This window comes from Pygocentrus nattereri, chromosome 2, assembly GCF_015220715.1.
Source record: "Pygocentrus nattereri isolate fPygNat1 chromosome 2, fPygNat1.pri, whole genome shotgun sequence".
In the NCBI taxonomy this organism is placed as follows: Eukaryota; Metazoa; Chordata; class Actinopteri; order Characiformes; family Serrasalmidae; genus Pygocentrus; species Pygocentrus nattereri.
Genome location: NC_051212.1, coordinates 36,323,342 through 36,350,579, shown reverse-complemented (window position 1 = coordinate 36,350,579; position 27,238 = coordinate 36,323,342). Strand labels below are relative to the sequence as shown.

At 39.8% G+C, this 27,238-nt stretch overlaps 1 protein-coding gene across 2 annotated transcripts in view; it reads right to left on the bottom strand.

The window, feature by feature from the left end:
- myom1a (myomesin 1a (skelemin)) overlaps nucleotides 1-27,238 on the bottom strand; it is a 34,500-nt gene that overhangs the window by 6,104 nt on the left and 1,158 nt on the right. Inside the window, exons 2-32 of one of the 2 annotated variants that reach the window (XM_017719664.1) lie at nucleotides 26,931-27,135; nucleotides 23,775-23,903; nucleotides 22,551-22,728; nucleotides 21,458-21,615; nucleotides 21,172-21,264; nucleotides 20,921-21,009; nucleotides 19,267-19,299; nucleotides 18,951-19,112; nucleotides 18,556-18,717; nucleotides 16,702-16,843; nucleotides 15,198-15,397; nucleotides 15,054-15,110; nucleotides 14,010-14,134; nucleotides 12,968-13,151; nucleotides 12,079-12,250; nucleotides 11,851-11,972; nucleotides 7,521-7,717; nucleotides 7,252-7,378; nucleotides 6,047-6,222; nucleotides 5,703-5,817; nucleotides 4,329-4,485; nucleotides 3,828-3,934; nucleotides 3,157-3,201; nucleotides 2,875-3,011; nucleotides 2,613-2,757; nucleotides 2,136-2,195; nucleotides 1,981-2,048; nucleotides 1,747-1,872; nucleotides 597-674; nucleotides 266-353; nucleotides 110-148 (exon numbers count right to left, since the gene is read on the bottom strand). In XM_017719664.1, coding sequence (XP_017575153.1) covers nucleotides 110-148; nucleotides 266-353; nucleotides 597-674; nucleotides 1,747-1,872; nucleotides 1,981-2,048; nucleotides 2,136-2,195; nucleotides 2,613-2,757; nucleotides 2,875-3,011; nucleotides 3,157-3,201; nucleotides 3,828-3,934; nucleotides 4,329-4,485; nucleotides 5,703-5,817; nucleotides 6,047-6,222; nucleotides 7,252-7,378; nucleotides 7,521-7,717; nucleotides 11,851-11,972; nucleotides 12,079-12,250; nucleotides 12,968-13,151; nucleotides 14,010-14,134; nucleotides 15,054-15,110; nucleotides 15,198-15,397; nucleotides 16,702-16,843; nucleotides 18,556-18,717; nucleotides 18,951-19,112; nucleotides 19,267-19,299; nucleotides 20,921-21,009; nucleotides 21,172-21,264; nucleotides 21,458-21,615; nucleotides 22,551-22,728; nucleotides 23,775-23,903; nucleotides 26,931-27,064 — 3,805 coding nt within the window. In that variant the 5' untranslated portion in view covers nucleotides 27,065-27,135. The remainder of the gene's footprint in view (nucleotides 1-109; nucleotides 149-265; nucleotides 354-596; nucleotides 675-1,746; nucleotides 1,873-1,980; nucleotides 2,049-2,135; nucleotides 2,196-2,612; nucleotides 2,758-2,874; nucleotides 3,012-3,156; nucleotides 3,202-3,827; nucleotides 3,935-4,328; nucleotides 4,486-5,702; nucleotides 5,818-6,046; nucleotides 6,223-7,251; nucleotides 7,379-7,520; nucleotides 7,718-11,850; nucleotides 11,973-12,078; nucleotides 12,251-12,967; nucleotides 13,152-14,009; nucleotides 14,135-15,053; nucleotides 15,111-15,197; nucleotides 15,398-16,701; nucleotides 16,844-18,555; nucleotides 18,718-18,950; nucleotides 19,113-19,266; nucleotides 19,300-20,920; nucleotides 21,010-21,171; nucleotides 21,265-21,457; nucleotides 21,616-22,550; nucleotides 22,729-23,774; nucleotides 23,904-26,930; nucleotides 27,136-27,238) is intronic. The other variant, XM_017719666.2, reaches the window with a different exon arrangement.

Sequence of the window (27,238 nt, the reverse complement as noted above, 5' to 3'; positions counted from 1 at the left end):
GAAAAAAAGAATAGAATGAGTAACCACAGTATCAGCATCACATAACCTCACAGACCATTAGTGCTCTATTTCCAGTAATGTGTGGAGAGCATAAAACACAAGAGCTCACCTATAACTCTGAACATTTCGTTCAGCACAGCTTGATAACCTGTTAGGAAGAATCAAGTGATTGCATTTTAGTCCACCAGACTGGGATACAGCATTCCATTAAATTTGGCCTACAGATTCAGAAACATTCCTCTAGTGGATGTTAAAGAGCTCTTGCCTGCATCTGTCAGGTTCAGCAAAGTCTTATCCTTTCCTCTCTCATCCCTCAGTTCGACTTCATAGACACCTGCGTCCTTCTTTGAAAGCTGTGTGGAGAATTGTGAGAGGAGTTAGGAAAAGACAGGAGCTGCAGCTGCATTACAGAGCAGATGTTAAAATAGTTTTGAATAAATCAAACAGTGACAAAAAATCCCGAAAAGGCAAGCTTTTCTCCTGCATGACGCAGCAGGTAAACAGGGACACCAGAGAAACAGGGGACAACAGCAACACAAAAAAAACATTAAAAACAAAGTGACTCGGCGGTAACTTATAAAGAAAGAGCTCCAAACTTTTGGTTTTCTTGGGGGTTCTTCAGCAGCAGGTTTAGCAGGTTTCTTTTTTTCTTCTTTTTCGCTCTTAATTACAAGCTGTAAATTAGACAGATATTGCAGTTAATGCCAGCGCCCTCTGCAGGAGGGGAATGGAAGATGCACCTTCCTTGCCCTGCATGCAGTAACTCTACTCCTCTCTAGGATCCTTTAATGAAAACCACAGTTCTATCCAATACAGATGGCATTCTAGGCTGATTAATGTATGCTGTATTATAAGCTCTACTGTGACGTGACACAGGACATGCTATCAATATGTGTGCCATCAGAAATGGATTGATCTCAGGTTTCAGGAAATTATGGCTATATTAACCAGTTCACACACGGAAGCACCATATATATATATAATATATGGACATAGATGTTGATAAATGTAATGTGTATCCTTGGGGAATAAACAGAGGTCTTAAAGGGGATTTTCAATTTTTGTGGGATAATTCTATGGTTGAGATATAAACAATGTCATTCGGAGTGGTTTGACATAAAATGCTACACTATACAGAAACTTGGATTTCTTTAAAATGGTGGTGGAACCAAGGGTCTGCAATGTGTAAAGACATTTTATTTACTATCCAACCTAAGAAAATGACTTGTGGACCTACACTATCTATTTTTCCTATTTAAAAACATATTTTAGGACAAAATGTTCAAAAAGCATCAGATAACATATTTGCAACCCTTACATGTTATAACTTTTTATGAATTAGTTTTTAAATTCTTTGGACATCTGGTTCCTACTGTGAACCACTGTGAACAATACTAGCTTCCTATCAAACAACTCTGAATAACTTTGTTTACATCTTAATAGCTTAATTCTAAAAAGATTAGGACAAAATTGATGGAATTCCCTAAAATAGATTAACTTAAAACATGGTTTCTCAAAACATATACTGTACTAATGTATAGCCACACTTTTCCCCATAAAGAATAATCGTACAAATATTCTTTTAAGAGAATAGATGGCTGCTCTATGCCAACATCTCATCATTTATGAGTCCATGTGGCAGAGAGGGAGAGTAGCCTTTAGCGTAGCGAAGCGTAGATCACAGCACTTAGCCAGGCTATTTGTGGATTCCCTTCTCATCTTTAAACCTCCCCACAGCTGCCTCACCTTGCCAATGTTGAAGGATAGCACTCCTTCGGCAACGCCAATCTTTTGAGCATCCTCGTCACCCTCCTCAATCTCAATTCCGTCCTTAATCCAGACTCTCTCAGTGCCAGGCCTGATATTTCCTACCTGCAGAGGAGAGAGTGGGTAGATGGATGGGAAAGAGGTAAAATATCAAGCAGTTTGACCCGAGAAAGAGAAAAATCTGCTACGCTTCACTCAAAAGCCCAGCCTGACCTTGCATTTCAGATATACGTCACATTCTGGTGTGACCTCGAAACTCAGATACTCCACAAAGTGAGGACCTGTATGTGAGAACAGAAAGGTTGTTTGAAGGCCGTTTAAAGGAGTGAGTATTGTTTTAAAATTCAATTTGTTCAGTATTTGCATACCTTGTTTTCTGACCCACTCAGCTCTCTCAAACTCAGACTTCTTCTGAATCTCAGCAAATTCTGCAAAAAAATATATATATATATTTGACGGTTCTGCTAATTTTGCTGTCTTTTCATGACCACATGGAGAACATTCATTACTGATTCTACCTCTTAATCTGATAATGATTTTGCATCTTGATCTGCTAGTAGTAGTGTTAAGTAAAAACATCTTAGCAACATGACCAATCATTAAACCATGATAAATCCTTGTTCAATCAGTGTTACATGAGCAAGCTCAGAAATGCTGTGCATACTAATAGCTGCCCTAAGCCAAAGCTTTTGGATTTACTCAGCTCATGCAGAGGCTGTTCAGTTTCTTCTGGTCTTTTCCTGCCCTCTAGAGGACATGCAAGACTACAGCAATAAAAGCACAAGTTGATGTACCTGCGAGTTTTGATTTAACACCAACCTAAAAAGAGTGAACCTTTACTGTACCTGCACCAATAAGTACCAAGCTGGTCCGACCAGTTGCTTTGCCATCAACAAGGTTAAATGTGAAAGTTCCTTCATCAGTGACTTCCAGGGAGTCCATGAACATCTCGATAATGCCGGTGCTCTTGTCAAAGTTCATTGTGTATTTCTGATGAATAAAACAGTGACAGTATGAGTGAGTGTACAGTGACAGTATGAGTGAGTGTATGCAAGAGCAAAAAGTAAACAGAATTCAAGCTGTTGTGAATGTGGCGTGCTGCTATACCTTTCCTTGAGTAATAATGTTGTCATTAAAGACATACTCCACTTGGCAGTTTGCAGTAAATTTGGCGACTTGGGTCCAGAAACGCACACGTCCTTTCTCTTGAAGCTCAATGGCCATTTCGGAAGTGAAGGGAATAACTGTGAGGCAGAGATCACTACATTAAGTACTGCTGCTGGGAAACAACAGCTTTAACACAGAAAGATGTAATCATATGACCACAATGCAAATGCATGGAGTTCAAGGCAACTTGTTATTTAGGCCTTGGTGGGGTGAGATACTTACTGGGGTATTGATGTTCATGACTAATTTCCAGCAAGCGTTTCAGACCTACAGAAGCAGAAAACCACAAATTCCTTTAGTATGTAGGGTTTATACATTGCTAGCTGAAGAATTAGGAGTGCTTTATATTAATTAGATAGTAGCTATAACAGGAGGCAGACAAGGGCACTAATGCTGTATTTGATTGTTGCTACATCTACACCAAAATGCTGTAGTATAATTATTCACCAAATGTGCAGAATAAAGAGTCACTACTTACTTTCGATCTAACACTTTTTGACATGAATTTGATTCATGTTATTAAAATAGGTAAAACTGAACCTTTTTAAATGCCAGTTTGGCCCACTTCAGAGCAAATCATTTTTATATTGCAAGTTTGGCTAATAAACAGTCCTGGAAATGTGCTTGTATGTTTTATGTGTGTACAATGTGAGCTTTGGATTTAAAAAAAAAAAGCTACTAAAAGTCAGTCAGTCTTCAGCAATTTGGCAGCAAAGAAATCGGATTCGGGCATGAAAATGGATGAATGGTGCATCCCAATGTGGCAGCTTCAGGAGATGTATTTCCTGCCTAGAACTGTCAGTGCTTCTGCCTTATGGACTTCACTGAGACATCTAAAAACAGAGGATGGAATACCACTGGCATTAGACAGAGAGCCAAAGAAAGTGGCTTACCCTCCTCTGTCAGAGTGTAGCTGGCAGAAACTCCGTCAGTGTTGCTAACCACACAGGAATAGGTACCCAGGTCCACCAAGGAGGGGTCATTAAAGATGGCTCTGGATCTGATGACATACACATAAGTAGGAAAAATATCAAGAATAACGTTTTCAAAAAGATGATTTTTTTATTTTAGCTCAAGTTAGTATTTCTCTTTATAGTGTGGCATTTCTCTAACTTTCCATCCACTTTCCTGCCCACTTTCCAACTGTCTGCCTTTACATCACATCTGGCAGAGTAAAGCCTGGCACTCGTCTCCAAGCAGACAGCTTGCCACCACTTGTCTTCACACTCCCACATAGCATTGTCAAGTCCCTCCAAGTGCTCATATAACTGCTAATCACCTAACACTGCCATGAGACCAACAAAGGCACTGTAGACCTTGCTAACGACAAAAAAACAGGTCGGATTGATTGCCAAGAGTATGACGGAATAAAAGGCTGTGAGAGGCAAACTTACTTTCCCCCAACTGTTTCAATAGTGAGTCGAGAGGTATCAGTGAGGGCCTTGTAGTTCTTGGACCACACAAACTGAGAACCTTCAGCCATCTCAGAGCACTCAAAGATCATGGAGATTACGCCATTGTCATCCACATCCACCACAATCTCATTAGTGCCTGAATGAAAGACCATTAGAAAAACATTAGTGTTAGCTGTCCAATAGAAATGTGATGAGAAATGCGGGTGAGTTTGACTGCTTTTCAATACCTTTTTAAACATGCCCTCACCAACTTGGAAGAGCATCAACCCATGTTACACATGTGCATACTTGAGGTAGAAAGGGATGAGGGGACAGTGAGGATTTTCTTTCCTCAAACAGAACATAATCTCCCTCTGCTAAGGTAGCTTCAGTATGCTAATCAGCTAGCCATGCAAATTTTGCAATGCAAAACATTTTTTTAGAAACTTGACCATAACGTACATAAAACTTAGGAATTAGGAATGTCTGGCTGTAAGCTATAGTTTTAAACCATTCATGATTGTAATTATTAGCTGTGTAGCCATTAGCTTACTATCTAGCAAGTAAGCAAAGTCATGAAGTTGTATCAGCTGTTGTATACAGAAGTTGTATACAACCCAAAACCCAGGGAAAACTGAATGTTATTGTTTTGAAATTTTAAAGCTGCATCATGTAAGATTTTTTGTTAAAATGGAAAGAAGTAGCATTACTGTGTCAGGAGAAAAAACAAGAATTAAATAATAATTTGTTTAATTTAATAAGTCAGAGGCATTGGTTCAGATTTCGCCAAGTTTGTCAAACCACGTCATATCATCTTTACGTGGTAACATTACACAGACTGGCTGAAAAGAAATTCTAGCTCGATGTTTATGTTTAAATGCACAATCATCCCTGGAAAATACAAAAATACATCCTTCACCAAGTTTTGACTTTTGAATACTCTTTCAACACATTCGTGATCATCACATTCATTTGCTCAGGGAAAGGGTCCAAAGCACAACTGACATTACAAAATAGGCTTCTGTGTGGTGCAATGCAAACAAAACCCCCAAAACTTACACAGTGTAGCTTAAAGCATTTTAAGATAATTTACTGCTGTGCCATACAAACCGTTATATCCACCATATCCACTGAAATGCTTCAGGTTGCAAAGATTTCTGAGGAAGTTTTCCGGCTGAAGGCAAAACTTGTGCTCCCTATATTCCTCAGCCCTCTGAGGGTTCATCTAATAAACTTCATTTGAGTTAATGATGTAATTGAATGGCCATTAAGATAGTGTTTAGGGTTTTTGCGTAAGGGGCATGGCAAGACCAAGTTTGTGAGGACATGTTAAACTAGTATTAGAATGGACAGTTTATTTAACTGACTACCCACCTGGCCGGGTCTGAGCAACAACAGGGCCTAAGGTTTGTGAAGGTCCACCGACACCAACTATGTTCTTAGCATGTACACGCAGCTGATAGGAGACACCTTCCTTCAGCCCACATATCTGAGTCACAGAGAGATTGTTAAGATTATTAATTCACACACAAATGCAACAGGCACCCACTTCTTTAATCTTCCTTACTGGAAATGACAGTGTTATGATCAAGCACTTGGCCTGAGGCGCCAGGCATACTGGGTTTTATGTCTCGAGGATCAGAATTAGAGCTATGAACAAAAATTTCCCTGAAAATGATCTTGGACAACATAACCAGACATCTGTCATGCTAACTAACCTTAAGGTAGGTATTCTTGGTGGACCTTTCCTGAATGCTTCTCCATCTACCCTTCTCCTCCTTGATGTCCACATAGTATCCAGTGACAGGACTACGACCGTTGAATGTGGGCGGCTCCCACAGCAGCACCATGGAGTCCTTTCGCACCTCCAGCACATGAAGGCCACGAGCAGGCCCTGTGTCACCCAGCCAGAAGAGAAATAGAACAGGAATCCCTTACTGTATGCAGGTTGTTGAGTTAATGGTAAGTGTAGAGGAAAAAATAATGCCATGGTAAAGGAAATGCCAGTATTCCATAAAGGAAAAACGCTAATGTGGCTAACAATTTAGCATTGTCCAAGTTCTATAATGCTAACTGACCACTGTTTTGTTAGAATCATTAAAGTACGTCAAAGATCATCAAAAATATATTCCTGGCTGTGCCTTTATAGCAGTGTTTTGCAGTCATATGCAAAAGTTTGGGCATGCCTGGTCAAATTACAGGTTTTGTAGATTTTTCTAAGTGAAAATAAGTCAACACATCCCCTACCGAGAACTCTCTTCTGTACATTTTACTGCACAATTACTGTTTATTTGCTGAATTTGGGAAAAATAAAACACAAAATGTGGCCTGTGCAAAAGTCATGGCACATTTTATATACTATGTTTTTTTTCCAATGTGTTAAACATAAATAATTCTCTATTATTTGCAGAAAAATGTCATACTTGTAAATCCTTGCCCTGTTTCTGTCTGTGTCTGTCTTTCTTTGCCTTTACTTGTATGTCTAGCCATGTGCTTTTGTTGTTTCCTGTTTTTGTCTTTGCTCCTGTCCTGCCTCCTGGTTATCGGTCTCACCTGTGTCTAGGCTGTAGCCCCACCCTTTCATTAGCCTCAGGTGTTTCTTGTTTGTTCTTAGTGTATTTACACCCCTGGCTGTTTGTCTTGTGTTTGCTTGGTATTTCTGCTTCATAGGTCTTGTTTCAGCTTTTTTTGTTTCCACGCTTTTGTTGAATCTTTTTATCACCATTATGAATCACAATAAAACCATGGGCTTGCACTTGCATCCTGCCTCTTTGTCTCCCTCACAGTTACATTCCTTAAGTTTATTCTCTGTAGAGGATGTGTTGACTCATTTTGAGTTAGAAAGTCAACAAAACGTAATCTGACTGTGATGTTAAAACTTTTGCTTAGAACTATATTAGAGTGCTTTAGCTTACAGAGTTACCTGGCACTGCGACGGTCCACTCTTTGCATTCAAAGGCAGCACTGGGAACAGAACCCTTGCTAATACCAGCCTGGTTAACTGCACGCACCTGGAACTCGTAGAAAGTATTCTCCTTCAAGTTCTCTACCTGTGCACAGAGAGAGGGAAACACAAGAGCAAAAGTCATTTTAAACATTCTGCTGATATAAAGATCTTTTTATGGGCCTTACTTCAAACTGTACACAATGGAATACAATGAAATGAAGGTCACCTGAAGCAGGGTAATTTACCTTGTAAGTAGTGTCAGTGACGGCCTTCAGGTTAATCTCATGCCACTTGCTCTTCACATTTCCTTTAACGATCCTGTAGTCCAGGTAGTACCCCCTGATGTCGGCTCCTCCAGTTTTAGCAGGAGCCTTCCAGCCCACCACCATGTAGTCACGCACACGCTCCAGGAGAGTCACAGCAGAGGGAGGTGAGGGGACCTCTGGACAGGGAACAGCTTGAATGAACAACCTCCTACCCTAAACAAAATGACTGATCCATCCCCTGCTGTTGTGCTTTGGCAATGTTACATCAACTGTTCATTTTCTTTTGGTATGGATGCCAAATTCAGACCCAGCCATAATATGTCAGACACAACTGTTCACATATCAAAACGTGCTCTTGAAACAAAAGCTAAAGTTTTTGATAAGTAATAAATGAAACCAAAATGATGCTGTTGTTGTTAGCCTATGTTAACCAAGACATTCTATAGGTAACATCAGTACATTAAAGGCATGTTTCAATGAATACATTAACTGACTACTGTTAGCATGATGAGTTTATTCATCTGAGCTACAGTATTGTGCAAAAGTCAGAGACCACCACGTCAAATGGTCATTAAGTAAAAAAAAGTATTTTTAGGAGATGTTTCTGAGAAGATTAGATACAAGAAAATCCACTTATGTAAGAAACAACGTTGAAGAAAAATAAATAGACAAGTTTCCCAATCTGGAGTCTAATTAAATGATTACACTGATAGAAACCACTAATAGAAATGTAGAAACCCCCTCTGTGTTTCTACACTCACTGTCCATTTTATCAGCTCCACTTACTATATAGGCGCACACTGTAGTTCTACAATTGTAGACTGTAGTTCATCTGTTTCTGTGCATACTTTGTTAGCCCCCTTTTACCCTGTTCTTCAGTGGTCAGGACCCCCCAGGACCACCACAGAGCAGTTATTATTTAGGTGGTGGATCATTCTCAGCACTGCAGTGACTGCAGTGACACTGACGTGGTGGTGGTGTGGTTGTGTGTGTTGCACTGTCTGTCCATCCTTCCACTTTGAGAACACAACTCAACGCTATGGGTCTGAGAAGATGTGCAGCTGTCAAGAAGCTGTTACTGAGAAACGAATATTTGCAAATCAAACAAAGAGGATGCGGGTGTTCTCAGAAAAAATGGTCTGGCCACCCCAGAGTCCAGACCTCACTATTACAGAACGTGTTTTGGATCACTTAGTTTGTGAGATGCAGAAAATGCAACCAACTTCTAAGACTGAACTTTGAAGGGAAATATCCCTGCTAAAAACTGAAAGCAAAAAAATGTCCTCTAATAAAAGACATACTAAATACTGAAATATTTATATTTAGCTGTTAAGGCTTCTGTGTAAAATTCAGTTAAAAGTGTGTTCTGCTTCATGTAAAATGAATAAACTGTACTTAACGGCCATTTTGAGTGATAAAAATAAATAAATGGCTTTTGCACAGTACTGTACATCAATACAATTATAGTAACTATGAGGAGATACGGCATCCAAGAAGAGTCTATCTCATGCAATTCAAATATTCAGCGCAGATATTTTGTCACAATCTACTGATCATCAGTAAATAAATCATCAAAAACCATGCATCTACCTGCTTTGTTCTGTTTTGATATATTTTGACGTTCAGAACGGATTTGGAGACTGTATTCAGCTTGTTCCTAATCAGTTCCTCATTCAGAAATGTATGCTGATCCCATACGCTGATCCCATCTACTTACTGTGCTTTCCCTGCCAGCACTCTGGGGCAGGTTGGGACCCTCTCCCTCTTGAATTTTACCCTTCAGCCCGGTGAAGCAAGGACACATACCCCATGCCCTAGAGTCATTAATGAAATACAGCAAGAGACACACAGCATGGACACGGGCAAACTGCATTACACAGAGACATAAAGCCACACTCTCCCAGACTCCACTGATGTGCCATTATATCATGAATTTAAGGCAGGTTAGTATTATTATCCTTACTGAGGCTATTTCACGGCTGGTTTGGTCACTTTTCAGAGTCCTGTTCGTGCAATAAAGGTTTTGTGGTGGTCAGGTTTTAGATGTGAATGAGACATGGTGAGGTGAGGTCAGGCAACAAGCAAGTCTCATAGCATGCCCATGCAATACATCCACTGGGGTCATGTAACAGCCACAGGAACATTCAAGGTACAGACAGCATCATTTGGCTGTGTCCAAATATGTGACAATGCCTTCAACAGGGCACTGTGAGCTGAGATGGTTACACTGTACTGAGAGGGATTCTGTCAACATGTGATAATGGCGAGATGATGAGTGAAGAGCTGAGAGGTGATGGGGAAAACTGAAGGAAAGGACATCTTAAAGTAAAAACATGTGATGTTACAGTACTGTGCATACATTTTAGGTCCCTGAGCACATTATTTAAAGACATGCATCTTGGGAATAAGTGTGTTTGTGCATGTAAAAACTTTGTATCATTAGAATGAATGCAAAAATTGATTATAGTAAAGAGTAATGTAAATGAATATATTGGCAGACATAAATCAATTACTGTATTAATGTTATTTTTATTTGTTGAGAGAATGAATGTAATATAAGTGTCTTCTGAGCAAATAAATGTATATTAATCAGATAAATAACTTTTTAAATATCATTTTCTCAGGTGCCTAAAATGTTTTCACAGTACTGGTATATAATAGTATGTGGAAACAACATTACTTATGTGTGAAAAAAACAACAGCAATGGTGCAGTTATAAAGAGTATAAGAACATTCACTCACTCAGGCCTTCAACTCTGCTCGTACTGTACACATATTGGCCTTTAATTTCACATTCTCAGCAGTTTATTCTCTCTGCTATATTTACACCAGTGATTCTCAACTCTAGTCAAGGTGACCCACTGTACTGCACAGGTTTAGATATTCTCTGTTCAAAAAAACTTACAGGTGGCTTGATAATTAGCTGTGAAGCTGCATCAGGTGTGTTGGTATAAAGGATGAGACTGCATGAAGCAGATGTGAACCATGGCTACTAGTTAGGCCTTCAGATCTCAAAACTTGGTCAAAAACACAGAAAAAAGCACCTATACGAAAACATTAATTCCTGTAGGATTTCTAATTTTGTTAATCATAAACTAATGCATGTGCACGTCTACATTTTTGGCTATTCCAGATCAAAACAGACATTTGAAGCTTGTTAATCACATTCCATATGTTTTATCCAAAGCTTGTAACCAACATTAAGATGTACTGTACCTGATTTACACCTGCAGGTGTTTTTCATTTCTAACATCTGACTGAAACTTGTTTTGGGTACCACTCACTTTTTCCAATGGGAGTCTCAAGATCTTAACCCTTTTGTTTCCATCCAAAACTCTTGGAAAGAGTTTAAATATAACAAGCACAATACCTCTGTTAAATAAAAATGAACTAAAAAATAGACGTTTTCATTTCCAGAAATCTTTAGAGCCTCTTTTTACTATGCAAAAGTTGCCCCACATATAACATACATGTTTGGTTGCTTTCCTAAGTGAAAAGAAGATATCACACCTTATACAGGGAAATAACTTCTTCTTCTTCTTTCAGCTGCTCCCTTTAGGGGTCGCCACAGCGGATCATCTGCCTCCATCTTGCCCTATCCACTGCCTCCTCTACTTTTACACCAACCATCTCCATGTCCAGCTTCACTACATCCATAAACCTTCTCTGAGGCCTACCTCTTCTCCTTCTACCCGGCAGCTCCATCTCCAACATTCTTTGACCAATATATCCACTATTCCTCCTCAACACATGTCCAAACCATCTCAACCTGGCCTCTCTGGCTTTATCTCCAAACTGCTCCACCTTCACTGTCCCTCTGATCTGCTCATTTCTAATCTTGTCCATCCTTGTCACTCCCAACGAAAATCTCAGCATCTTCATCTCTGCCACCTCCAGCTCAGCCTCCTGTCTTTTAGACAGAGCCCCAGTCTCCAAACCATATACAGTGAAATAACTTAAATATAGTATTTTTATGCAAATTGCACAGTTTCTGTTTAACAAATTGGAAAAAATAAAACAAAATACAAAATGTGCAGTAAATTTTAGACATGCATTGTCCATTGTAACATGACTATAAGGGAAATTATACTATTGTATTGTAGACTGCTGTAGGTATTTATCGTGGTGTTTAAAACTATAGTATATCATTAAAACCAGCAAATGTACTGTTACTAGTTAGGTTAAGGATTATTTGAAACAGTGCAAGGTAGTGGGTCCACAGGACTGGTGTTGAGCAGCACTAATTTAATTTAAACTAGGCCATTCTGCTGTGACTGGTTCTCGCCAGGTTTGGAGTGATGGTACTCACCAATGCTTGGTTTCACAACGCAGGCCTCAGACTCGGTGGAGTAAGTGCTGTAGCCAGCTGCGTTCACTGCCTTCACTCTGAATACGCAGTTATCGTCAGTGTTCAGCCCATGACACACAAACCTGCAAACCACAGCATAGACCTATTCAAGACACTCTCACTAGCTTTATATTGCCTATTTTGGCTTGGAGCAAGTATGAGAGGGCACACTGGGAGGAGCGAATTTACCTGGATCCTTTCACTGGCTTGTTATTGCAAGGCACCCACGCGTTGCTCCCCACCACGCTGACCTCGATGTAGTAACGTAGATTCCTGACCTCCTTGGAGACACCCCAGGTCACCACAACAGACGTGGATGTGTTCCTGATGGCCACAATAGACCCTGGGGCTGAGGGTAAGTCTGAAAGAGTCAAACAGGTTGTAGAGTAAGAATACGGACAAACCAAAACTGCACATAAACTCTTCAAAAATTAAGGTTCCTAAAAGGTTCCTAAATTATATTTGGCAAAACTTTTAATTGGCAAAGAATCTGTACATGTTAAATGTTTTTTTATTTATTTAAAAGATTATTTACATCTACAAAAATGTTTTTGGAAGAATCATCCCTGAAAGGTTCTTAAGGGAGTCAAAAGTGGTTCCACAATGGCAACACCCATTTTGGCACACTTATTTTGATTACTTGCCTCAAAAATAAACTCCCAGTGCATAACCAAAATCAGAGGTTAAATACACAACTGTAGTATATTATCAGTTTAATAACACAAAATATTTGAGAATTTGAGTATAACATCTAAAAATACCTTTTAGTTTACAGTATAAATCTACATTGTAGAGCCAAGTAGCACATTAGCTTTCGCTCACTAGGTTTAATTATACTGCATATGGGAGTTAACTTTCAATATTAGGCCTGTGGGCATTTTTAAAAAGACATGCGTGTTTTTCTGTCTACATTGGGGTCAGACTGAAGTTATGATGACAGAGACAGAATGATACTGCTTTCTAAAATGGCTTTTTCTTGCAGTGTAGGTTGGTGATTTCATTAAAAAGTTTAGATGGAGAGACAAACTTGTGTTTCGCCTAGAGCAACAGAACAGCATGTGTTGTTTCTGGCTCTTACCCAGCTTGTCCCCCACAGTAGTGGCCTCGGTTTCCTCAGATGGCTCTCCAACTCCTGCAGAGTTGCAGGAGCGCACACGGAAGTTGTAGGATTTACCCTCAGCCAGGTCAAACAGGGCAAAACGAGGAGACTTAACTGGCATGCCAGTGTTCACCCTCTGCCATGTCTCTGTGCCAACCAAACACTGCAAATAAGTGTACAGAGCACACAAATCAGATTTAGACAAAACATTTTTAAAAGGAAAACCTCACAGCAGAAGTTTTGCAGTTTTCAGGGATTTGCAGCCCCTTTTTGATGCTACATGAAACCTTTTCATAAAACTTCCATAATTAAATTTTAAGGAACAATCCTAACTAGTTGACTTGACAAAGCCAGCTAATAACACTGCAAAAGCTGTTGATTGTTTTTGATAACTGGATAGTGTTACTGTAGTGCTACTTGTTAGAGTGTTGCTTGGTTTGTTATAAGGTGGTTGCTAAGGTGTTGCTAGACTGTTGCTATTACGTCCTGGGTGGTTTTTAAGGTGGTTTTAGGCTGTTGCTATGATACCGCAGATGGCTGCTAAGTTGCCTAGGCCATTGCTATGTTATCCCAGATTGTTGTTAAGGTGTTATTAGGCCATTGTTATGCTACCTCAGGTGGTTGCTAAGGTGTTGCTAGTCTGTTGCTATGATATCCAAGGGAGGTAATAAGGTGTAACTATTTGGAATAGCATAGCATATTTAAACAACCCAGTTTAAGTATATTGAGCATCCCTCCATTCATTTTTATAGAAAAAAAATAGTGTTTGAACAAATGCTGTACAATCAGTTAAAAAAAACACAAATAACCTGTTTGGGTGTAGTCACTAAAGACTCAAAAGCTGTATGAAAACAATATGTTAAACACAGCAAATAAGTTGTGCACTAAAATGGGAAGACAAATGTCATATTTAAGAGTGTTCTCCACAGATGATGTGTTAACTTATTTTCACTTAGAAAACAAAACTTGTGATTTGACCAGTGGTGTTCAAACTTTTGCAGAGGACTGTATGTTCACCTACCTTCTCCACATAGTACATTACCCCCTCGTGTCCTCTCTGCACAGGGGGCTTCCAGCTGAGCACCACATAGCTCTTGGTGGCCTCGGTCACTGCCAGGTCAGTAGGAGCCCCAGGTACTACACCCACTGAGAGAGAAAGAGAGAATGAGAGAGAATGAGAGAGAGAGAGAGAGAGAGAGAGAGAGAGAGAGAGGGGAGTAATGTTGTGTCTTCGATAACCTTCACTCTTTGTTACTAGTTGAAGTCACTGTTACATACATACACTATATTGCCAATTGTCACCCATCCAAATAATTGAATTCAGAATGTCCATTGGATGAGTCTGAGTTTGGCGGTTGCCAGGAGAACGGTACTTCTCTAACTGAATTGTGCCAAGTGTAAAGTTTGGTGGAGGGGGGATTATGGTGTGGGGTTGTTTTTCAGGAGTTGGGCTCAACCCCTTAATTCCAGTAAAAGGAACTCTTAATGCTTCAGCAGACCAAGAGATTTTGGACAATTTCATGCTTCCAACTTTGTGGGAACAGTTTGGGGATGGCCCCTACCTGTTCCAACATGACTGCACACCAGTGCACAAAGCAAGGTGCATAAAGACATGGATGAGCTAGTTTGGTATGGAAGAACTTGGCTGGCCTGCACAGAGTCCGGACCTCAACCTGATAGAACACCTTTGGGATGAATTAGAGTGGAGATTGCGAGCCAGGCCTTCTCGTCCAACATCAGTGTCTGAACTCACAAATGCGCTTCTGGAAGAATGGTCAAAAAATTCCCATAAACACACTCCTAACCCTTGTGGAAAGCTTTCCCAGAAGAGTTGAAGCTGTTGTAGCTGTAAAGGGTGGGCCGACATCATATTAAACCCTGTGAATTAAGAATGGGATCTCACTCAAGTTCATATGTGTGTGAAGGCAGACGAGCCGATACTTTTGGCAATATAGTGTATTTCAAGCCTCTCATTTAGCCAGTTGTTTTATTCCAACAAAGTCCTGAGACACAATCCTGTTAGTTTTGATAAGACTCTTTTTGTATGTGCTCTTTGATATCTTACCTGTGGGGTCTTCCTCAGTAAATTTGATCATACCAGTCCATGGAGCAGAAGGGCCAGCTTTAATAAAAGGAAAGGGATGTTTATTCATACATGGATCTGATAATGTGGTGTAATCAGTGTATTAACACAAGAACAATCTCTCACCTCTCAGGCGGGCCCGGTCAGAGGGGTCCATGGCCACTACAGTGTCAGAAACTCGTGAGGAGTGGCTCACTCCAGCCTTGTTGATGGCCCTCACCCGGAAGATGTAGGAGCGCCCCTCAATGAGCCCGGTGACGGGAAAACGGGCATACTTCACTGGGGTGTCATTGCACTGGACCCAATGTTGCATGCCAACCTCACACCTACAAACACAGTAAACTTAACACATTACATAAACAAATGTACACAACATCCCCTTTACTGAAATGTAGTCAGACACCAAGATATGCTTGACACATTTGCCGCAAACAGCAAGTAATGTCAAATAAGCTTTTGTCTTAACATAACATAGTATGTGGCATGGTATTATTTAAAAAATGTACAAATTAGGATTACAAATGTATGTTGCCCAGCTAAAAACAGTGATAGCAGCCAGGAATGCAGGAAGGTGATTTTAGTTGGGGGTGCTGAAATTTTAAGTGGCATAAATAATTGAGACATCAAACCTATTTAATCTACTCTCTTTCCTTCTGGGTGGACCTTACACAAATGAGCTGAGCAGCATTCAATCAGATTGTTGATATGTAGTGTTGTAACTGATTGTATCACGGCCACAGTCAAGCTACACAGTATGATTCGATTCTTGAACGCACACAGATTAAGAGACAACAGTTGAAAAGAACTTGTGTTCAAACTGTGGGCCGTTATAATGTTAGATGCATGTTTTAAGGTTAGAAACAATATTAGGACAATATTAGTGTGGACACTCGATCAGAGGCTTGATGGGTAGCTGCTCACAGTTCAGGGTAGGTAGATGTCAGTTCATGTGTAGAACCTAATTTTCTCAGTTTTCACACTGCAGTGCCACCAACAGTGCACGTTTCTCTAACAAAAGTCTCTACTCTGTAGGCAATCTGAACAAATGAAACCTGTTCTTTGTATTCAAATGGTTTAACTGGATGAAAGAAGCAGTTCAACACTATATGGATAATCTACCCCAGAGAGAGTGCACACTGATTTTTACTGAAACAGCTTATTTTAACGTTCAGTTCTTTTCAGTATTTTTTTTTTAAACAGTTGAAATATTGAAATCTGGGGTGGCTTTGGCCCATTTAGCATCCTTACTTCCCACCTCCACAGTAGCAGCCTGAATTTTGCCTGTACTTTTGTCCATTTTTTTAGACAATAGTATGTTATACAGTGTCAGAAACCACATGAGCAAGTCTATTTACTTAACAACTTCATGCAGTTTCAGGCAAACGTGACTCGTGACTGCAATGTAAAACTTCAAAGGACTTCAAACACCAAACAAGTCCTGGCTGATGGGCTACACTTGGGGTAAGGGGATTTTTCTACAAATGATCACTTTAAACTGGTAACTTCACTAAGCTCTACTCTCTGCTCCAATTTGAGTTATGGTTAAGGATGCTATGTAACAACAGAATGGGCAGAACTATATTTTGGCCTCTTCATTCATGAGTTCAGACTGAGTTGTGTAAGCACTTACCTGTCTATAAAGTAGCCCAGGATGGAGCTGCTACCCTCAACCGCAGGCTGAGTCCAGGTTACCACCACATAATCCTTATTAGCATCATGACACCGAACATCAAGAGGAGCAACAGGAACCCCCTCCGCCTCCACATCAGCATCTGAAACATACATACACTCAGCACTTTGCTCAGTGGTTAAAGAAAACCAACTGACATGAATGGCCTGTGACCACACCTCTGCTCTGCTTGCTTAAAAGAGAGTTTCATTAGGACCTCATGATACTACAAATACACATGTATACATCAACAGCATAGTAATATATTAACATGATTCCTAAAGCGTAAGACAGCTCAGAGCTAAAAGTCAGAAATGTTTTGAGGATTAAAGTGAGCATGTGCTCTTTTCACTGGCATCGCTTTGGCAACTTCAGCCTGATATAGCAGCAGCATTCCCCAAGAGAAACCTAATACAGGACTCAGTCTGCTGTTTAAAGATTTGTCCCAGTAGGAAAAATATAAATAAAAACAAACAGCAATGATTTGCAAATCATTTTTTACCTTCAATATTCAAACTAGAACAAAGACAAGATATTTAATGTTTTAACCGATTAACATATTCTATGCTTACTCTAAATTTGATGCCTGCAACATGTTCCAACAATTTGGGACAGGTGCATGTTTACCTCATCTGGGCACTGAAAATATCAACTGTTGTAGTTATGAAAATAGATTTTTTGCTTAAAATAACACTTATTACTATAGGCAGGCTTGCACTCTTGTGCTACAAAGCCACGTTGTTGTAACATAGGCATTTTCTTGCTGAAACTAGCAGAGAGGTCCCTGAAAAATGTTGTCTAGTTGGCAGCATATGTTGCTCCAAATTGTTCATGTACCCCTCAGAATTAATGGTGCTCTCACAGATATGCAGGTTACCCACTAACACACCCTCCTATACCATGACTGACGCTGGCTTTTGAACTTTCCGTTGGTAACACCTGGGATGGTCCTTTTCTTCTCTGGCCCACAGAACATGACGTTCATTATTTCCAAAAGCAATTGGAAAGGTGGAAAGGTGGTCAGACCACAGCACACATTTTCCATCCATCTTAGACAAGTTTTAGCCCAGAGAAGTGTGTTTACTGACAAGAGTAAGTATTCTCAAGCACATGTAGTTGTACTCATTACAGAAGCAAGAAGGTTTTTAATGTAGTGCCATCTGAAGGATTGAAGGTCACAGGGAATCATTATTGGTTTTCAGCCTTGCTCTTACTCACAGAGATTAGTCCAGATTCTCTGAATCTTTTAAGAATGTTACAGATTATATGGTGGTGAATTCCATGCAATTGTGAATTGAGAAGCATTGTTCTTAAACTGTCGGACTTTTTGCTCAGACAATTACTCACTGAATGACAACTGAGCTCCTTTTATACCCAATGATGATGGCATCACCACAGTAATAGCAAATAATCCACCTGCTGTTGATTCACCTGTTTAAGGTTCCAAAACAAGTGTTTTTGGTATTGTTTTTGGAATGTGTTGCAGGCAAAAAGCTAGGTAAAACATTACATATCTCTTCTTTGTGATGTTTTCAAAAAAATATCCCTAATTGTCAGTTTACAAATCACTTTTTTACAAATCACAGTTTTTTGTTTTTAACTCCTATTATAAGACAACTGATTTAATTCAGCACATGCACATTCAGCTGATCTCAATGTGAGGATAATTTTTATCGTGTTGTACATCATGTTGCTTTAAAATATTTGCCCTGTAGTGTCATGGTCCTCTGTATCTAAATATGCATGCCAATGGAACATTGTTCATGTCTGTGGCACTGAAAAGCACTGCGGCTGTAAAGCTGTGGCAAGCTTCACCTCTGACGAACACATAGGCGGAGTGGGAGTCAAAGCCGGACTTGGTGTTGATGCGCAGGGTGTAGAGCCCCTCGTCCTCTTTGTTGAGATGGACCAGCGTCAGAGTGGCCCGATCCCCACTCCAGTGCATGTGCACCCACTTAGAGGGTGTCAGAAGGACACCTGGTTCAAAGCAAGGAGATCACAGAATGGGAGAGAATGGACAAAAAAAGTGCTTGCAGAGTACACTTTTACAGCATTGACACCTTTTTGAGCTTTTAAAAATAATACAGATATATGCACACATGCTGCAATGATGTACTAACGACAAGCAGACATTCTGACTATCCTAGATGCAGGATATCTTCAATGTGAAACTAATAATTGATATTTTCTTAAGACAAGCTCCTACCCACCATCCCTGTACCAGAGCACCTCAGGCTGGTAGCGCTTGACAGTCGGATAGATGACGACTGTGCAGCCCAAGCTCATGGTCTCTCCCTCCCGGCCGAAGGCAACTCCAAACTTATCTATAATAGAGGTCCTGAAGGTGACACCATATTCAGGACTGTAGCCATCTGAGCAAAACAAAAGAGTCAGGAATTAGACCATTAACAGAAAGCGTCTGGTTTCAATTAGTACATCACATTCCTTTAGCTGCACAAGCATTCACAGTTTGCCTGAAGGCATAAAATGTCAATGTTTCATATAATAATTTGCAGCCAGACTTACGTGGTCTTTCAGTAACTTCTTCATCTTTAAATCCTTCAAAATAAAAATGCAAAGTAGCACTGTTATTGTACAGACTGCAATTATCAAATGACTAAGACTTTAAACACTGCCTGCTCTGTTAGAATCAGAACAGTGCTTCTCTGTCTCAGCTGAGCTCTGCTGTTCCTCACAGCATTCAGACCACAATGCTTTGAAATCTTTAATAGAGGGCAATTGTCTTTGTCTGTGATTTTAGTACAGTCAGTCATAGCAGGGTCACTTAGCAAACAGACACATACACAGCAGAGAACACACTTCTACATGGCATTGTTTTGTGAATTTTAGTGCACAATTATTGGAAAAAACTAAATGTCAAAAGTGTCAGAACTTTTGCATAGGCTACATTTTATGTTTTTTTTTCTTCAAATATGTTAGATTCAGCAAATAAACAGTAACTGTTTATTTAACTGTTTAAATAAACAATGTGTTCTCTGTAGAACATGTGTAGCTTATGTTCACTTAGGAAACTACCAAAACATGTCATTTGATCAGGTGCACCCAAACTTCTGCATACTACTCTACGTAGGTTTTAAAATAAATGTATTTTTACAGTATTACATTATTTTATGTACATTACATTAAATAGAATGAAAGATGTTACATCTAGCATTAAAATATGTTTGTTCTCTCATTAAGTAAGGGGGTGGGTTAGGGTAACATTATGATGGGCCAAATCAAACACCTTATTGCCCAACTTTTGCCACATTGGGCAGTCCTGATCTATAATACAGGCAGTGAAATTGCTCCTCTTTTAGGGTAGGCTTCACCCTGTAGGGCTGAAAAAGCAGGTCTGTGAATTCTGGCTTTGTAAGGTTTCTGCTGTGTCTTTGCGGGGAGCTGATCTACTCCTACCCTAAATGGACAGGAGGCTTACGCACCTTCTTTAAGCAAGTGGTTCAAATAATGCATTGCAATATTGACATAACCACTCGTGCAGTGTCTTCATAGCTCTCTGCAACTACAGCTAAAGATCAGAGGTGCAAATTTGGTCTGACAAGTGGGGGCAACATCGAGAGGAGATATAAGGTTTTGTTCTGAAAGCAGCGATAAACACCATTATTTGTATACACCACTGCTTAGTAAAACACCATGTCATGTCATATCACAGTATCCTAGAGCCATTTTTAAAAAAGAAGGTAATTAGTTTTTTAAAAAATTCTATTTACTCAATTCTCCCCTTACCTTAAATGTAGTCTATCAGCAAACACATGGAGTTCTACTTCTTTAGTTTTGCACTGGAGCTGTGAGGCTAACATTGCTAGAAAGTAATGAAAGCATATCCGTCTCCGGTTAGGATAAATGATTTAACTGCATACCTAAAACATCACTCACTTGTCTTAATCCATGTTAAGTAGTGAACATCTGCCTCGCCGCTCCAGTGCAAAGCTAGAAGCAAACTTCAGACACCATAGCTGATTGACTACATATGGGTAAAGGCAAACATACATACATTTAAAAAATAATAGTGCCTACAAGTTAGGATTACTTTATGAGGTCAGTGCAGTAACATATGTGGTCTTCCTTATTTTACAACTGTAATTCCATCGCAAAACCACACTGATACACATGAACCTGATCACACATACCGGAGGATGAGACAACATAGGTAACCTACTTTTAACAATAATGGAGGCAAAGGCAGAGCTCTCTCCCTTCACATTAAGAGCTGAGATGCGGTATTCGGCAGTGTCACTGAAATCACACCTGTAGACCACAGAAACAATAACCTTCAATATATACAACCATACAATTCACCCTAACACATGGATTAATCCCAAACTACTGATAAATCAACCAATTTTACATATATATACAAGAGACATGTACGTAAAGTTTATCGAGTACTGTACACATCAATTCTCTTACTTCTTGATCTCCAGGGAGTGAATGTTGTAATTGCTCTCAGTAGTGTACTTCTTTGAGTGAGCCTTGGCATCAATGAGCACATTGTTTTTGTACCTTGAAATAAGAAGTTCCAAAAGAAGGTAAAAAGTAAACAATTTTGTCTAAGATTAGCTTTTGCTGATGATCACTTGCCATGTAAATAAGTGTAATTAACAAGCACTCAAAATAAAGTGTCACTGTTATTTTTTTATTAATTTAGTGAACGATTGAGCTGTAATCTGTTGTGTTTGTATTAAGTAACCCTCACCAGGCCACGCGTGGTTTGGGCCAGCCGGCCACAGTGCAGTGCAGGGTCACACTCTTGCCCTCCCACACCGTCTGACCACGCGGCTTCACTGTGAACTCGGGAGGGTGGGTCAGGCTGTCCGGGTTCATCTTCTTCTGAAACTCCTGCTTCTCTTGTATCTGCAGTGAGGGCCAGTGGAACAGCAGCATAGGTCATCACCATCCAGCTCCATTCATATGAAATACCTAAACAGTGCTATGTTGTCTTATACATACTAAATTGACTGCTGTAAGCTCCCACAATCACAATCTAAAACTTGGGATCAATGGTTGGGGTAATATAAAGTCAATTTTGTTGCAGATACAAGTGAAATTCCTCTAAATATGATAAAATCATTATATTAATTTATATAATGTGCTGCAGATGACCCTAAAATGACTATGAGAGCTGCATCAAATCTCCAAGCAGATAACCTGACAAAAAAGACTGCAAACAGATAATTACAATGCACTATTTTTCACTTGATGCCTCTCACTCCCTGGCCTGAAACTCAGAGTAGTCATTCAGAGTAGTCTTATGTGAAGCGCTCTGTTCTAAAGAAACCTGCACCCTAAAAAAAGATCTTTAGCTCTTTAGTAAAATCAAAGGTTCTGTGTAGAACCATGAGTTTTATATTGAACTATTTAATGCTTAAATTGCAAGGTGTTGTTTAATAGCTAACTTTTCCTAAAAGTCTCCCTACTACTATACTATTATTAACATTACATATCTAAAAATATAAGATATATAAGAAATATAAGTGTAGATAGCAAATAAAATGGTTATATTTGCACAGTAGATACTGTGACACCTCATTCCTTTCACCTTCATTAAGGGATCAGAGTATGTATATTTCTCTTCAGTTGAGCATTTCACGTCAAACCACTCTGAATGTTTACATCTCACTGTCTGAATTATGCGGAAATTTTGAAAACTGGAATTTCCCTTGAAATCTACACGGTATACGTTATTATTCTATGCAATATCAAATTATTATGACAAGTGGTTCACACTTATAAACAGTAGAGTATTTTTCTACATCCGTGGATCAGGCTGAGAGTAATTAAGCTGAAACCTTCTTGCCCAGACGCAGACGGTCGGCAGATTCCCTTATGCTCCTGCTATGGGTCTTCTTCTCCACTCTGAGCTGATAATCAGTATCTCTGGAGAAGAGGTTCCTCATCACCACGTAACCCACACCCTCCTCCTTCAACTCCTCCTGGGTCTCCATCAGCTCCTGAGTGGCTAAATGGCTGATCACACAGATACAGCTGTTTAGTGGTGGGTAAAATGAACTCAAATATGTAAACAGCAGCAATTCAGTTTAGAAAGAAACAGAGATTGATAAAGTACTTATGCTGTATTGTATAGCATAGTGGATAACAACAATGCCCCCCATGTGGCAGACTAGGGTTTAGTACCCCACCCAGGAAAAAACACTGAGCTACACCAATAAGAATGCATGGAAAAGACTCCTAACACTACATTTGCCTACCTAATCAGACACTGCTATGGATTTGTGGCATTTGGAGTCCACCAAATGCCACAAATGTGATGTGATAGATTCAATCAAGTAGAACAAGAGTCAAATTTTGTTCTACCTTTTACACTCTAGTCTTATTATTTAGTTTATAAGTCTTAGGAACTATAATTCAGTAACTGCTATGTAGCATTGGGTGACTAAAGTATACTATGAAACTAATGTGCACTTTATGTGCATATTATACAGAGTTCATAATCGTATTTTGAAAACTGACCTCCATCATGTGAGTCACAAAATAATGACTGAAAAGATGACTGTACTGTGCCATCACACTGTGAAGAACTGATGTGAATTTATAGTGAAAATTCTGCAGCAATCTACAGTAATCCATAAGCTGATTCCACAGCTGACTGCTGTAGAAATTGTGCACTCTGAGAGAAACATGTCAAGCTTATTATCAAATAACTTAAAATCTTGGGATTTACAGTAATTATTTGTTATTTGCAAAGCATTTTGAGAAAGTGACTGGTACTTTGAGCAGTCTTGAGCAGCCTGTCTCTGAATACTGTAATGATGGGGGCATCTGTATTTAGAAATAAAGTACTGTAATCATATTACACTGTATAAGCATTGTACATTATTATAATTTTACACTACAGTCAAATCACTACAGCGATTTGTGCATCTAGATTAGGAAATTGTAACAATGACAAGGTCCAGAACATTTATTGAATAATTCAAGCACTATTTGTAGAAGAGATACTAGCCTACTAATTTTACAATGTTTGGTAATTTTACTGCATTATATATAGTCACCTGCTTCTAAAGACCGGAACCACGTATCCAATGACCTCGTCCTCTTTGTCCACTGCCAGACGGGGCCGCTTGTCTTTTTTGGAGAGGGTGCTCAGTTTCTTCTCCTGCTTCTTCCTCGTAGTCTTCACCCTGATAAAGAGCTGAATTAGTCAACTGACAAACCAAAGAGGCGAAAAAATGCTTAAAAAAACACTACAGCTTTTCATTTAGTGAAGACACAATGTGAAGGACTTTAGTAGGCTGCATGATAATAGCACTTAATGTTAGATAGAGGAGATTATATTGTGATTACATGCATTTTTTTAAGAGTTGCTCAAAAGCAAAGCTTTGAAAGCATAAAAAAGCAATACGAAAAACACCATAGCCACTTCTTTACACACAGGGAGTGGAAAAGGGCTGTTTAACATAACGGCCTATAGGCAAAGCAGCACATTAACTGTAACCCTCTGTCAATAAGAAAAATAATGCAATTCAAATAGCAATAGACATAGGTTCAATTTTTCTGTTGTCACTCAAGGAGCCTCCACTGAGCATCTCCAGCTAAGCACAACCACTTACCATCAATCATTCTGACTGCAAACAACTTAAATGTTTCATTATCTGCAAAAACAATCCAAAATGATTGAAATGTTTTCCTTGTTTGATAATGTTGCTATGTATTTCAATTCCTAGGAGCCTCAAAGGATATTCTTGAGCTCAGCTACTCAGCTACTTCAGCCATATTCCAGGCTAGTGTTACTGAATTCTGTTCTTGGCAGCCCACAGCAGCGCACAGTGCTTCACCTGCTCCAGCTCACGAAGTGCTCCATTATCAATTGATGAGCTGCATCAGGTATGTTGAATCAAGACACACTTGAAACCATGCAGCGCTATGGGTTGCCAGGAGCAATAGAAAAAAAATCTGTGTTGTAGATCAGTGGGTCTCTGCTCCTAACTCCCCTGATCCTACTTATCAGCTACTTAACTCACTGAGTTAAAATAGGTACTCCAGGACCTGTGTTCTCTAGTCATTTAGAGAATGCTGGCACATGAAACAAACAACAAAATGAATTGGACACCAGTAGAAGATAACCCTGGAGGCATGTAAACGGCCCTGCCACATATTTCCAACAGCTAAGCTTATTATGGGCTTCCTATTGTTGAAATAATTAACTGCGGCCTACAAAGCTCTGCTATCTGGGGAGATTCAGTCTCTTTATCCCTTGTATTGTCACAGCTTATCTCTGGACCACAGTGGCCTCCAGCCTTAACATTCTTTTTAAGAGGAACTGCAGCTATGCAATATAGTTAACTTCATGCAGCATTAAAACATGCATATTGTCATACTAAAACCTTGGAATTAAGAGTAAAGTTAAGAATGTTTGCTCCTTCTCCAATGAAGTTATCTTACAACAGAGACGGGATTAGGGCCATATCATAGCAGGGGAAGATTTACCTATCATTCTAATGAAGGTTAGCCAATTTATCTAAGCTAGCTTTTAAAAAGATGGCTTCTTAAGGGAATGGGCCTATTCAGAACCATCAGTTCTACATAGAATATTTCATACTTAAATGGTTCTTTGCATGGTGGAATTGCTCTTCAGATTGATGGAGAATGTGTTATATATGGTTCTGCATAGAACCTCTTGGAAAATAGTTCTATGTATCTCTTTTTGTTGTTATACAGTGCACATTCTCCGTCAATCAGAAGAACCATTTCACCATGCAAAGAAACACTTCTAAGTGACATACAGAACCATTCGCTTTTTTCTAAAGAACCCTCGAAGAACCATCCTTTTGTATGTAAAAAGTGCCCCTTCCTACATATTCAATCAAATAACATACATTCTAGATTGAGAGTACTATACTGTATCAATATCTGCAACACACAATGTCCCATAATCCTCCCTCACATTTCCACCTTCCTGGAGCTTAACCTGCAGAGCAGCTGTACAGTTTTCCAGTACAGTAACGCTCCTCCTGAGCCTCTGTGATCCTGTGTCCCCAGAGCCACAAATAGCCCTTAGGTCCCGTTAATAAACTTGGCTCATTGCAGCAGAGAGGCTCGAATTCTCCCTCCCAGAGGGTCATGAAGAGCAGTTCACAGCATTGAGACAAGGTGTTGCTACTGGGACAAAAGCAATCTGACTTCATTTCACCACACTGCTATCTCAACGTTCTGCTAACAACACAGTTATAGAAGCCTACATTCAGCCGGGGATGATCACTTAGCACTGAAAGGCTAGAGCTAGCTTTCCACATATATATTAGGCCTGTCCAGGATTAGAAAAGGTTTTAAAAGGTCTTCAGTGCTGAAAGCGCTCTCAGGGATTGTAATTGTGTCCAAAATAAAACACAGGAGATGTGGTTGGCAACGATGTACGCCAAAGATGGAACAGTTTCCGCAAAGCCATACCAACACCTGAGCTCTATCACAGCCCAACACACTTTACTTGTAGAGAAGTACAGTTGAAATCTACCTACAACTTTGGGTCATAAAGCTGGACAAACAGGAAGGTCAGATATGAGAGCTTTGGCATGAAATGATAATAACTCACAAACCTGACAAGGCAAATCTAAGCCCTTCATTTTTCATTAGTATGCCTTTAGTAGAAAGGAGAAGCGGCTTAGAAAATGCCTTTAGTACAGAGTTTTCCAATCCAGTTCCTAGAGAGAGACTAACATAAAGTCCAGCTTCTATTCTATTCCAGCTCCCAGTATTGCTGAATACTAGGTGTTCCATGTTTGGATCTCCCTTAGCAGGAGCTCAGAGGGAGCAAAAAGATAAGCCACTGGTTGTTCATTGAGGACTAGATTGTGAAATATTACATGAGAAAGTGTTAATGTTATTTGGAACACACCATTAAGCTAAGTTAGAATTATCCATATGGAGCATCTAGGACAAGGGTGTCCAATTCCAGCCCTGGAGTCCAGCACAGTTTAGTGACTTCCTGCTCCAACACGCCTACTAAACCTGGTGAGTTGAACCAACTAAGTTGACCAAATTGTGCTGGACACAAACAAGCCCCCAGGGACCAGAACTGATCTAGCAGATGTTGAGTTATTAGCAAAGCATCTGAGCCTTTGGAGTAAAGCAGTAGCAGAATGAGGCAGTTTCCAGGAGCCAAGATGAAAAAGCAAAAAGCACAGTGTCGCCTGCTCCCTGGCTCTTCTTACCCCTTGCTGCTCACGTGAGAAGCATAGGAATGGCAGCTGACAGAGGACAGTGAGCTTCGGTGGTAGCTGCTTTCAAAGTGCGTCTCGAGGTCCCGCTGCTCCTGCTGCTTCTGCACTTGCAAGGATCCTGACATCCTGAGTGGATTGTGGCTGTGCGCTTTGTTTCAGACTGTCCTGTGGGCCCCTTTTCCCTCTCACTTTGTGGCTTCAGGTACAATCGCCATTTTATTGAGGATAATATAAATGGCATTTAGTTGAAGATATTAACCATTACACATTACAAGTTACGTAATTATCAAAGATGGGTG